The sequence below is a fragment of the Oncorhynchus keta genome, chromosome 32 (genome assembly GCF_023373465.1).
Source record: "Oncorhynchus keta strain PuntledgeMale-10-30-2019 chromosome 32, Oket_V2, whole genome shotgun sequence".
Lineage (NCBI taxonomy): Eukaryota > Metazoa > Chordata > Actinopteri > Salmoniformes > Salmonidae > Oncorhynchus > Oncorhynchus keta.
Genome location: NC_068452.1, coordinates 26,150,413 through 26,164,004, shown reverse-complemented (window position 1 = coordinate 26,164,004; position 13,592 = coordinate 26,150,413). Strand labels below are relative to the sequence as shown.

The 13,592-nt window shown below is 42.5% G+C and overlaps 1 protein-coding gene across 5 annotated transcripts in view; it reads right to left on the bottom strand.

The window, feature by feature from the left end:
• The window catches only part of hdac5 (histone deacetylase 5), an 86,781-nt gene that overhangs the window by 49,785 nt on the left and 23,404 nt on the right, over positions 1–13,592 (bottom strand). For 2 of the 5 annotated variants that reach the window (XM_035747639.2, XM_052491071.1), the window contains exon 1: positions 5,041–6,098. The exons of 2 other annotated variants lie outside the window; for them this stretch is intronic. In XM_035747639.2, the coding sequence (XP_035603532.1) occupies positions 5,041–5,191 (151 nt within the window). In that variant the 5' untranslated portion in view covers positions 5,192–6,098. Of the gene's footprint in view, positions 1–5,040; positions 6,101–13,592 lie in introns of those variants that run through there. One more of the 5 variants, XM_035747640.2, reaches the window with a different exon arrangement.

Below are 13,592 nucleotides of genomic sequence, written 5' to 3'. Positions count from 1 at the left end.
CTTTTTGAGAAGAACGTTTTTCAAATATGTACAATTTGCATCGTGATTACTGTGATCACTTTGTGACCAATGGGCCAAAAGGAGGACCAAGGCAGTGAACAATTACAAGGTAGTGACTACTGACTGAGGCATAACTGTGACAAAGCACCTTGTGCCACTAAACCAATTGGTTAAAATGCATGACTGTGAAAGTGTTTTGTGGCCTCGCGACCTTGTTCTTGGCCCCATATAAGCCCCAACAATCCCTTGTTGACATCACCGCAGCATCATTCAAAGAAACTGGAACAAATCAATGTTCTACCTCATCCAGTGAGAATAGACCTCTGACCACTGTACAGATGTACACAGCAAAGTGGAGGGTGGTGACAGCCAGCTGCAGGAAGAGGGCGATAACATAATGAAGTCACAGGCTGATTACTGAAAGTCATGTTGAAGTGAAATGACCAGGAGGGAGAAACAGATCCATTTTTGCATGCCAGTGATTTCACATGGTGTGATACAATGATATAGCCTAATGATGATATAGACCTCCAAGCCAAAATCAGCTATATCAGATCTCCAAGTGTATGCTGCTCCCAAGTCTAGCAAGACGAAGGAGCTGATCGTGGACTACAGGAAAAGGAGTGCCGAACAGGTCCACATTAACAGCTTCTACCCCAAAGCCATAAGACTGCTGAACATCTAATCAAAATGGCCACCCGGACTATTTACATTGACCTCCCTTTGTTTTTACACTGCTACTACTCGCTGCTTATTATCTATGCATAGTCACTTTACCCCAATGTACAAATTACCTTGACAAACCTGTACCCCTCTACGAACCTGTAATTTGTGTTACTTTTAGATTTTTTATTTAGTACATATTTTAACTATTTCTTTTAACGGCATTGTTGGTTAAGAGCTCGTGACAAACATTTGAAGAGTTATTGTTGTGCTGAAGAATGTGCTGTTTACCGTTAAATCACTTGAAATACAGTAAACATTGAATAAGTCTGAACATCTCTTAAATTTACTTTAACACGCAATTACATTTCTGATGCTGATTCTTAAAATACAGGACATGTAGCCTAGTTTGTGTGCATAAACAAGTTATATAAATACAGGAGGATTTTCAGGAGACCAAGCCAGTGACAAATCAATCTAGTTTATTTAGCTCACCTATCACCTAGCTGTAATTGCCACCCGACTACGGAGTTCACTCATCATTGATTTTTTCTTTGAAGAATGTCAGTGTGATTTTTGTCTGAAACAGAACGGCAGGTTTGACAGGGTCAGGTATCTGGTTGCTGCAAATTCATTCAGTCACCCATTCAGTTGCAAATCTGTAATCCATCTAATCCCAAATGATTCCCTCTGATCTGCAGCAGCAAGTGCTGCTTTTCCATGATCTAAACCAAGGTTTGATTAATACAAAATATTGCCACGCCTCTAAAGTGTCGCAGCGGTCTTCGGCACTGCATCGCAGTGTTGCGGCGTCAATAAGGCCTGGGGTTCGTTCCCAGGCTGTGTCACAATCGGCCGTGACCGGGAGTCCCGTAGGGCGGCACACAATTGGCCAAGCATCGTCAGGGTTAGGGGACAGTTTGGCCGGGGGGGGTAGGCTTAAATTGACTCCTCTCGCTCAAGCGACTACTTCTAGCAGGCTGGGCGCTTGCAAGCTGGCTTCCGGGTTAAGCGAGCAGGTGTTAAGAAGCACGGCTTGGCGGGTCATGTTTTGGAGGACGCATGACCCGACCTTCGCCTCTCACGAGCCCATTGGGGAGTTGCAGGGAGAAGATGGTGATCACGAGATTGGGTATAAAAAGGGGGTAAAAATTACTCACAAAAAAAACAAATAAATTACCATATGCAGCAAGAGTCTACTGCACTGGTTGAGCGTCAGTCGCACAAAGCCTTTCCCTGTAAACTAGAATGCACTCTTAAAATCAGACAGAGCCATCTGTTGTCCACAGTGATAGTCAAACCAACACACACACACACACACACACACACACCTGATGACACTTTTTCTCCAGTGACAAAACAGCTTACTGCATGCAGCTTACACACAAACAAATACACCAGGCACAGAAACAAAGGCAAACCATTAAAAGGTATAGGGTAGACAGTCGTACGCCTGCTACTTATATAACCACAGTTCACATCATGGAGTAAATGGCAGATTAGTCTCAATACGTTAGGGCATATGGAAGGAGCAAGGGCATAGATTCACCTCTAGCTGATTAGAATGGTGAGCACCAGTTATGGAGCCCTTCAAGTCACTGATATCATGGAGGTTGGATTATCATACACAACCGTACAAGTTTGTGGTCACTTAGAAATGTCCTTTGTTTTCCATGAAAACATACATGAAATGAGTTGCAAAATTAATAGGAAATATTGTCAAGAAGTTGACAGGGTTATACATAAGGATTTTAAATTGAGATAACAATGAATAATAATTGTGTTCAAACTTTGCTTTCGTGAAAGAATCCTCCAGTTGCAGCAATTACAGCCTTGCAGGCCTTTGGCATTCTAGTTGTCAATTTGTTGAAGTAATCTGAAGAGATTTCACCCCATGCATCCTGAAGCACCTCCCACAAGTTGGATTGACTTGATGGGCACATATTTACCATACGGTCAAGCTGCTCCCACAACAGCTCAATAGGGTTGAGATCCGGTGACTATAATGGAATGGCCAGCACAGCTAGAATACCAGCTGACGACTTCTTCCCTAAATAGTTATTGCATAGTTTGGAGCTGTGCTTTGGGCCATTGTCATGTCGTAGGAGGAAATTAGCTCCAATTAAGCGCCGTCCACAAGGAACAGCATGGCGTTGCAAAATGGAGTGATAGCATTACTTCAAGATCCCTTTTACCCTGTACAAATCTCCCACTTTACTACCATCAACGCACCCCCAGACCGTCACATTGCCTCCACCATGCTTGATGGCGTCAAGTTCTCCTCAGCATCTTTTTATTTTTTCTGCGTCTCACAAATGTTCTTTGTGATCCGAGCACCTCAAACTTAGATTGGTTCTTTTGCCCATTGTAATCTTTTCATTGGCCAGTCTGAGATATGGCTTTTTCTTTGCAACTCTGCCTAGAAGGCCAGCATCCCAGTCTCGCCTCTTCGCTGTTGACGTTGACACTGGTGTTTTGCGGGTACTATTTCATGAAGCTGCCAGTTGAGGACTTGTGAGGCATCGGTTTGTCAAACTAGACACTAATGTACTTGTCCTCTTGCTCAGTTGTGCACCGGTTCTCCCGCTACTCTTTCTATTCTGGTTAGAGCCCGTTTGCTCTGTTCTGTGAAGGGAGTAGTACACAGCGTTGTACGAGATCTTCAGTTTCTTGGCAATTTCTCACATAGAATAGCCTTAATTTCTCAGAACAAGAATAGACTGACGAGTTTCAGAAGAAAGTTCTATGTTTCTGGCCATTTTGAGCCTGTAAATCGAACCCACAAATGCTGATGCTGCAGATACTCAACTAGTCTAAAGAAGGACAGTTTTATTGCTTCTTTAAAATCAGAACAGTTTTCAGCTGTGCTAACATAATTGCAAAAGGGTGTTCTAATGATCAATTAGCCTTTTACAATGATAAGCTAGGATTAGCTTACAACGTGTCATTGGAACACAGGAGTGATTGCTGATAATGGGCCTCTGTAGGCCTATGTAGATATTCAATGAAAATTAATTCCACCGTTTCCAGCTACAATAGAAATGGACAACATTAACAATGTCTACACTGTATTTCTGATCTATTTCATGTTATTTTAATAGACAATTTGCTTGGCTTTTCTTCAAAAACAAGGACATTTCTAAGCGACCCCAAACTTTTGAACGGTAGTGTCTGTCTGGAGAAACAGTAACATTTACAGATTTATCATACGAGGAAACCACTGATATCGTGTGAGGTTGGATCATCATAAAACCTGTCTGGACTGAGCAACGGTAACACTGCTAAAAACAGGTGCAGCCAGGAAGCTTCCGGTGGAGGTTAACCAGTGTTGCCGCAGGTCAGGTCCCCGTCACTTTATGATCCTGGTTGAGCCGATCAAAGGACCTGGCATTACTTTATTTCCTGTGGTCTTGATGGTGGAGCTTTTTAATAAACATGTTACGTGTTAAGGACTCGTCTACTGCGTCTCAGTGGGCAACAAAGACCTCCCTTCACAGGGTCCAGTTGTTGTAACAGGCTGGCATTTACAAACCTGAGCAAAAACACCTTCAGTAGCACCTCACACGTCGAGGGAAATTCTACTAAAGTTACTAAAACTTTTCACAGGATTAAAGTACAAGGTGTCAAGACAGTCAGAGCAGAAAAACCTTGGTGCATTTTGTAAACTCACTACTTTTTCCCCCCTTTACTAGCGCCAACTTTATCTTGAGCATAGTCCTTGACACGATAGAACACGTATGCTCATTGTTGTAATAGGAAACACCTTATTTAAAGAAACAGCCTTTGCCTAGCCATCCATCTATGACCTATTTTACAGGAAAACACAAACCAGGTAAAGTCCCCAAAAAGGTATTGTCCCAGATTCTAATAGCTCTTTAAAACATGACTAAATCACCATTACCAAATGTTAGCACTATCCGGTCATGTTTTTCACAAATTAACCGTACCAAGGGCAGTGCCAGCGGGACAATTCATGAAGGTTAGAAAACCAAAGGAAATGCGCACATCCACTTATTTGAACAGGTGTCGGGTAAACAAGGGGAGCATATGCAAGAGAACCACCCACATGCTGCTCTATAGCCGTTCTGCTCTGTTGATTTAAGCACGGGTGAGCAGTAAATCCATCCCCCCATCCTCTCAGCGCACACTAGGACATAGAAGCTGTAGAAGACAGAGTCCAAAACTTGAGTGGCCGTAGTCAGTTTCTATGCATTCCTTTTAAAAAGTCCTTCACTCAAAGGCAGCCTCAACAATAACATGGGGTGACAGACAAAAACACTACACCTCTAGTCACAACAGTCCTACAAAAAAAATGACATCCTCTCAGGTGCTCAGACATGCACCCACCCCCTGCCCTCAACCCCCTGCATGACTCACCAGCACTGGGCATGGCAGACACCTGGGACTGGGGCAGCAGTTCCAGAGGTTGCTCCCTGCTGGACACGGCGTCTGAGGAGAAGCAGGACTCGGTCTCATAGATAGTCTGCAACATTGCGCACAGCCCCGGCACGGTGGGCCTTAAAAGCATGCCAGTGCAAGGGTGTCCTTCCAACACATATGGGATTTTTTATTTTTTTTAACACTATCCAGTCAAGTATAAGTTAGCAGAAAATGAGAGAAAACCTTGGACTAGATGAGGTGAACACTGCAAAATCCCTCTTAGATCTTTAAAGAAAACTCCAGAATTCCTCTTCTAGAGATGAAACTACTGATGGAGAGAGATCCTTGAAGTTCCATGGCTCAAACAGAACTGTAGTGTCTCCAAGTGAACAGTGAGAGATGTTCCCAGCAAAGGCTACAGAAGAAACAAAACAAGTAGTTTGGCCAGAGGCGAGTAGACCAGCACTGAACCACTCAGAGGAGCAAAGTTAAAATACACACCGCCCTCTTAGAGTTACATAGCCTTCTCAAAACACCACGCATGAAAAACTGTCAAGCTGGGGAAAATAAATAGCAGGCAGCACACACAAAAAAAAAAGTCTGCGAATTTCATCCAAAAAGCACCAGTCGTCTGTGTCGCAAGCAGAGTAGACGTGGACACAGTCAGCTCAATAGTCTGGCTGTCACCGTGTCGGCGAAGATCTGAGAGCGCCACGGGAGAGATCAGCGAATGGCGAGAGGAGAGTGAGAAGGAGGAGCGAGATAGAGAAGAGGGGGAGAGAGAGTGAAGCTGAAAATAGATCACTAGGAGGTTGTGTAGACGGTGTTCGGGAGGTAGACTTTTGTTGACAGCATTGAATGTTAACCTCCTTGTCTCTCCTCCTATTGCAGCGTGTCCTCCTCGTTCTCGTCGCAAAGGCAGCGCTGCTGCACTCTGCATCTGCCAGAGGAGAAAGCAGTCAGAACGTGCCAGAACCACCCATCACCTCAACCAGTGGTAGACGAATTAAAACCTGCAGCGTCTTTCGAAAAAAGGGGTTGTCCTCTAGCCTAGATCTCCTTTTATTTTTTTCATTTGTTCATTTATTTTTCCAGTAACTTCTACCCCCCCCACTGTGTTGCAGATCACAGAGGTAGAAGAGGAGCGGTACTGAGTTTACAAACAGACTGGGCTGCTCAGGGCGGCTGGAAATAGCTGCCGAGTGGCAGGGGAGGGGCGGGGCTAGGGCTATAAATAGAGACGAGAGCTGAGGGTGTTTGAGAAGGCAGGGAGGGAGAGGAGAGGGAATGGAGGGGGCCTTGTTCATTCAAATAGCACTGAGCCAATCGAGCGCTGTTCCCAGTGGCGAGGGGGGAGGGGGGATTGCTGATGGAAAGGGGGGTAGAGTGCCACCATTGGAACCTTGAAGTGCGAGGACAGACAAGCAAAAATGGCTAATGCAGGCAGACACACAAAGTGGGTTAGACTCTGAAGCAATCTGTCCACAGATGTCAAGTGTAGCACAAGTGTAGCACAATTTGTTGCACCAGATATGTTAAAAAGTTATTTAATGAGTTAGCTGCTTCTGTATGAGTAGCCATTAGGCATTTTACAGGCCAAGTACTAACCAGCAGGACAAAATGCACATGCAAATAAATTTGCAACTCAACATTTTCATATCGTACCATAACTGTATAGAATCAAAGCAACCTACACACATATATATACACACACACACACACACATATCTACACACACACATACATATCTACATACACACACTACTGCAAAATGATTCAGAATAAAATGCCACAAATGATAAACACTTCGATCATAATATTGTCTGTGACTCCACCAAGGGCAGCAGCTGGGCTTATAAACAACTGTTAATGGCCTGATATGTTCAGATTGGAGAGTGAAACAATGGATGACATTGCACTAGGAATCCCAAAAATCAGCCATTCCTGGCTATGTTAGCCACTTTATTCTCAGATGGTCACAGCGCCATTTTAAACTTAAACGGTTATGAGGGAATTGGCCCCTGGGACCAATCAAATGGGGGGCTTTCTCCAGTCCCCATTGGACCACAGCAGATGTGATAGGACTTTCCATCCGTGCCAACTAAAATGCACCCTATTAAATGTGTAGCCAAACTCTGTGTGTGTGTGTGTGTGTGTGTGTGTGTGTGTGTGTGTGTGTGTGTAGCCCCTGTGCTTTTACACCTGCATTGTTTGCTGTTTGGGGTTTTAGGCTGGGTTTCTGTACAGCACTTTGAGATATCAGCTGATGTACGAAGGGCTATATAAATAAATTTGATTTGATTTGATTTGTGTGTGTGTGTGGTAAATCTACTTCACTATAGTGATATGCATATTAAGAAGCATCCTCCTTCTCCTTAACCAGTAGCTCTGGCCTTGTTGAAATACATAGCCAACACAGATTAAAAATGGAAAAAAAAGACAGTCTTAATTAGAAGTTAACTTTCTCTTAAAGACAGAATCCACGGTCCAATTTAAAGACAGTTGCTGCTTGGCATATTGACAAGAGCCAAGTGCTTTTTTGAACTTCTGCCACTGGGCTGCCCCATTGGGCAACCAGCTCAGACCAGCTCCGACCAGCTGTGGCTCTCTAAGCTGCGAATAGACTGGATGCACCACCTGCCACTCCAAAACGACCATGACTACAATTGGCTAAAAGGCAGTTGGTGAGAATTCCCACCTGACAAAAGGAGAGTGGGATTCAGCTAGGTATCTCAGTTTGAGAAAAGAGTAGAGCAGCAGTCTGTGCATTGCCAAAAATCTAATCCAAACCCCTGCCATTACTCTCCACTCACCCCCATTATTTATAGGTGAATGTATCTTTCTGGCTTCCTGACGTACATTGGGCTTATATTAGCTTGAGGCAAATGGAGGGGTGGGGAGAGGCCGCAAAGTTGTTTTTTCTGTACCTTTTTTGGGCATAGGATGAACTTGCGCAGTTAATGTCAAGGACTTTGGCGGCTAACTTTGTTTGACAGAGGACCTCTGTTTGGCTTAAGCTGGGCTTGACCCAATTAAGAGCTAACCAATCCAAATAGACAACCCTCACCTGCAAGAAACTGGAGGGAGGCAAAACACGCTGAACAAACTGAGGTTTTGTAAATCTTGGGCTGTGGATCAAGCTGGGCTCTAACGGAGGAGATTCGTCTCAAGACTGCATTCCTCTGCAGTCTTAAGGCCAGGGCTATTCTACTGGCAGCCCAGATACAGCCCATTTACTAATTTAGCCCTGTGATCAATTTTGAAAATTAATTTGAAAAAAGACCTGAAAAAACATCCCTGCCAAAATACGGACATTCAGTGCCAAAATGACAAGTACTTTGGTGGTTGTCTATAGTGTAGTTTCTAGAGTCTATTTTTGTTCATATGAATATAATATAACATTTGAACAGTTTAAACTAAAATATTATGACCCCATTCCTGAACTCTACGACTCAGGAACACATTTGCCTTCTGTTTCCCTCAGACTCACAAATACTCGTTAGAAGGGAGTGTGAGAAAGAAAATGTAAGACACACCTAATGACTGAGGGAAATTAATTCAAAGAATAGTTCCTTCAGACCGGAATTTGGCATGACCTGATTTGACATACGTTTGTGTTATTTATTGAGATGCTTAGGTTTTCAGATGGTCATTTTAAAATTATCTTTAAACTTCTTCGGGATCGGTGTCCCTTCCACGGGACGGTTGAGCTGACATAACATTAGCCTGAGGTTGTAAGTAACAAGAACATTTCCCAGGACATAAACATCCGATATTGGCAGAAAGTTTAAATTCATGTTAATCTTACTGCACAGTCCAATTTACAGTAGCTACTCGTGAAATAATATCATGCTATTGTTTGAGGAGAGTGCACAGTTTTGAACATGAAGTTATTAATTAACAAATTAGGCATATTTGGACAGTCTTGACAACATTTTGAACATAAATGCAATGGTTCATTTGATCAGTCAACCTATGCACACTGCAATTCTAAATTGCAGCTGGGCTGGAATAATACATTATGGCCTTTCTCTTGCATTTGAAAGATTTGTATTTTTTTTGTATAAAGATAGTTTTCTTTCTGTAAGCTTTTACCAGATCTAATGTTATATTCCACAATCTAAAAAAATATGTTTCCTTTCAAATGGTACCAAGAAAATCCTTGATTCAAGGCCCAAGTTACAGTCAGTTAGATTTGGGTGTCATTTTAGAGGAGAATTGGAAGTAAAAAAAGGGAAGGATCCTTATCTTTTAATAGCTAAAATAGTAAGCGAGCACTGCGCCTCGTTCTTTACAGTGAGAAATGTTTTGGATGCACCTCAACTTACGTTGTTTGAGCTCCCTCAACTTTAATTTTAAGAAAAGTGCTTTATTGGTATGTGGGTTCGCGCTTCTTTTTTTTAATACATTTCTTCGAAGAATAACTGCATGTGGAAAATGTCTGGCCTGCCTGCAATTCACTTTTTTTTTTTTTTTTAAACACATCTGGCCCCCGTAAGAATATAGTTAAATAGCCCTGGGCTAGGCTGTGTCAACAACTCCTTAACAGTGCGAAAGACAAAATGGTCATATTCTGGAGCTTATTCAACCTGAATCTGGGAAGGTTCTAGGGATTACTTAAGACTGAAGGACAACGTCTGGTTATATATATATATATATATATAAATAAACAAACAACATCACACACACACACACTTGAGGAAAGAATCCCAAAGCTTAAGACCAGTGAAAACCTCCTGAACGTCAATACCAAAATTAAAGCAAAGCAGCAGAGATAGTCAGACACTGAAATGTAGTCATGCAAGCTGTAACAAAAACAAGAAAAAGAGAAGCTAAAAAATAAAACACCCAAGATGGACTGCAAGCAATTGCAGGAAATGCCTCCAATGAGTCAGCTCCATGAAAATCCTTTTGAGACGTTCCCATTCACACTTGCTCAGTGGGTGAGTTTACTGTGAGAGAGGTGCAGATAACTGCCCCGCTGAGGACCGGCCCTGACGTCAGGGCACGCAAATGCAGAACTGACAGGTTAACGTCAAATGTGATCTATATGACTGATCGGAACACCCCTATCAATATAATGGTAATTATGAAACTAGCGGTTAGAGAATATATTTCGCTAACAGATAATTGCAAGAAACAGGATGAATTTGTCATTTCCCAATTTGATCAAAAATGCTTCTTTGCCCACATAACCAATAGGGCTGGGAACTGCCAGGGACCTTTCGATAAGATATTATCACGATACTTAGATGCCAGTAGCATATGTATTGAAACTCTCATGATTCTATATGTATTGCGATTTGATGTTCCAAACATATTGCTCACTATATGTATGCTACAGAGAGAGGAGAGAGAGAATGGGAAAAATGAGTTTCAGTCGGAAATAAACGCGCTAAAAACATTGGCTCAGTATTTAAAAATAATCTTGAGATCAAGCTATAGGATGAAAATACAGGAGTTTTGGCGCAGGTAGACGATTAGCTAAAAAAAGAATACTTGAGTCAAATATCAATGTCGTCCAAAAATATTGTAATTTGTAACGATTGATTCCCCCCATTACTAAAACTTTAGGCCCCATAAGCCGCTGCTAGTCAATTGACCCCTAACTATACGTACAGTACATCGCTACCTCAATTACCTCATTCACCTACATATCAACTTGGTTCTGTTACTCCCTGTATTTAGCCATGTTATTCTATATACAGTAGAGGTCGACCGATTAAATCGGAATGGCCGATTAAGTTTTCATAATCGGAAAATCTGTATTTTTGTACACCGATTTGGCCCATTTTTTTTACACCTTTATTTAACTAGACAAGTCAGTTAAGAACACATTCTTATTTTCAATGACTGCCTAAGAAACAGTGGGTTAACCGTCTCGTTCAGGGGCAGAACGACAGATTTTCACCTTATCAGCTCGGGGGATCCAATCTTGCAAACTTACAGTTAACGCAATAATAACCTGCCTCTCTCTCGTTGCACTCCACAAGGACACTGCCTGTTACTCGAATGCAGTAAGCCAAGGTAAGTTGCTAGCTAGCATTAAACTTATCTTATAAAAAAACTATCATAATCACAAGTTAACTACACATGGTTGATGATATTACTAGATATTAACTACACATGGTTGATGATATTACTAGATATTATCTAGCGTGTCCTGCGTTGCATATAATCTGACTGAGCATACAAGCATCTAAGTATCTGACTGAGCGGTGGTAGGCAGAAGCAGGCGAGTAAACATTCATTCAAACAGCACTTTCGTGCGTTTTGCGAGCAGCTTTTCGTTGCGTGTCAAGCATTGCGCTGTTTATGACTTCAAGCCTATCAACTCCCGAGATGAGGCTGGTGTAACCGAAGTGAAATGGCTAGCTAGTTAGCGCGCGTTAACAGCGTTTCAAACGTCACTCGCTCTGAGCCTTGGGGTGGTTGTTTCCTTGCGCTGCATGAGTAACGCTGCTTCTCGGGTGGCTGTTGTCGTTGTGTTCCTGGTTCGAGCCCAGGGAAGAGCGGAAGCTTTACTGTTACACTGGCAATACTAAAGTGCCTATAAGGACATCCAATAGTCAAAGGTTAATGAAATTCAAATCGTATAGAGAGAAATAGTCCTATAATAACTACAACCTAAAACTTCTTACCTGGGAATATTGAAGACTCATGTTAAAATGAACCACCAGCTTTCATATGTTCATGTTCTGAGCAAGGAACTGAAATGTTAGCTTTCTTACAGCACATATTGCGCTTTTACATTCTTCTCCAACACTTTGTTTTTGCATTATTTAAACCAAATTGTACATGTTTATTTATTTATTTATTTGAGGCTAAATTGATTGTATTGATGTATTATATTAAGTTAAAATATATGTTAATTCAGTATTGTTGTAATTGTCATTATTATAAAAAAAAAGCAAAGACAATTTAAAAAAAATAAAAACCTTGTTTACATAGTCAGATCTTTTGCTATGTGACACAAAATTCAGTTCAGGTGCATCCTGTTTCCATTGTTCATCCTTGAGAGGTTTCTACAACATGATTGAAGTCCACCTGTGGTAAATTAAATTGATTGGACATGATTTAGAAAGGCGCACACACAAAAAAAATGTCCCACCTGGCTGTGCAAAAACCAAGCAATGAGGTCGGAGGAATTGTCCGTAGAGCACCAAGACAAGATTGTGTTGATTCACAGACCTGGGGAAGGGTACACAAAAAAAATTGTCAGCATTGAAGATCCCCAAGAACATAGTGGCATCCATCATTCTTAAATGGAAGATGTTTGGAACCACCAAGACTCTTCCTAGAGCTGGCCAACCTGAGCAATCGGTGGAGAAGGGCCTTGGTCAGGGAGGTGACCAAGAACCTGATGGTCACTCTGACAGAGCTCCAGAGTTCCTCTATGGCTATGGGAGAACCTTCCAGAAGGATAACCATCTCTGCAGCACTCCACCAATCAGGCCTTTTTGGTAGAGTGGCCAAAAACGAAGCCACTCCTCAGTAAACAGGCACATGACAGCCCATTTGGAGTTTCCCAAAAGGCACCTAAAGACTCTGACCACGAAAAACAAGTTTCTATGGTCTGATGAAACCAAGATTTAACTATTTGGCCTGAATATCAAGCGTCACGTCTGGAGGAAACCTGGTACCATCCCTATGGTGAAGCATGGTGGTGGCAGCATCATGTTGTGGGGATGTTTTTCAGCAGCAGGGACTAGGAAACAAGTCAGGATCAAGGGAAAGATGAACAGTGCAAAGTACAGAGATATCCTTGATTAAAACCTGCAGAGAGCTCAGGACCTCAGACTGGGGCGAAAGATCACCTTCCAAAAAAAAAAAGGACAATGACCCTATACACACAGCCATGACAACGCAGGAGTGGCTTCGGGACAAGTCTCGGTGTCCTTGAGCAGCCCAGCCAGAGCCCGGACTTAAACATCTCTGGAGAAACCTGAAAATAGTTATGCAGCGACGCTCCCCATCCCTCCTGAAAGCGCTTGAGGATCTGCAGAGAAGAATAGGAGAAACTCCCCAAATACAGGAGTGCCAAGCTTGTAGCGTCATACCCAAGAAGCCTCGAGGCCGGAATCACTCCTAAAGGTGCTTCAACAAAGTACTGAGTAAAGGGTCTGAATACTTGTGTAAATATATACACTGCTCAAAAAAATAAAGGGAACACTTAAACAACACAATGTAACTCCAAGTCAATCACACTTCTGTGAAATCAAACTGTCCACTTAGGAAGCAACACTGATTGACAACACATTTCACATGCTGTTGTGCAAATGGAATAGACAACAGGTAGAAATTATAGGCAATTAGCAAGACACCCCCAATAAAGGAGTGGTTCTGCAGGTGGGGACCACAGACCACTTCTCAGTTCCTATGCTTCCTGGCTGATGCTTTGGTCACTTTTGAATGCTGGCGGTGCTTTCACTCTAGTGGTAGCATGAGACGGAGTCTACAACCCACACAAGTGGCTCAGGTAGTGCAGCTCATCCAGGATAGCACATCAATGCGAGCTGTGGCAAGAAGGTTTGCTGTGTCTGTCAGCG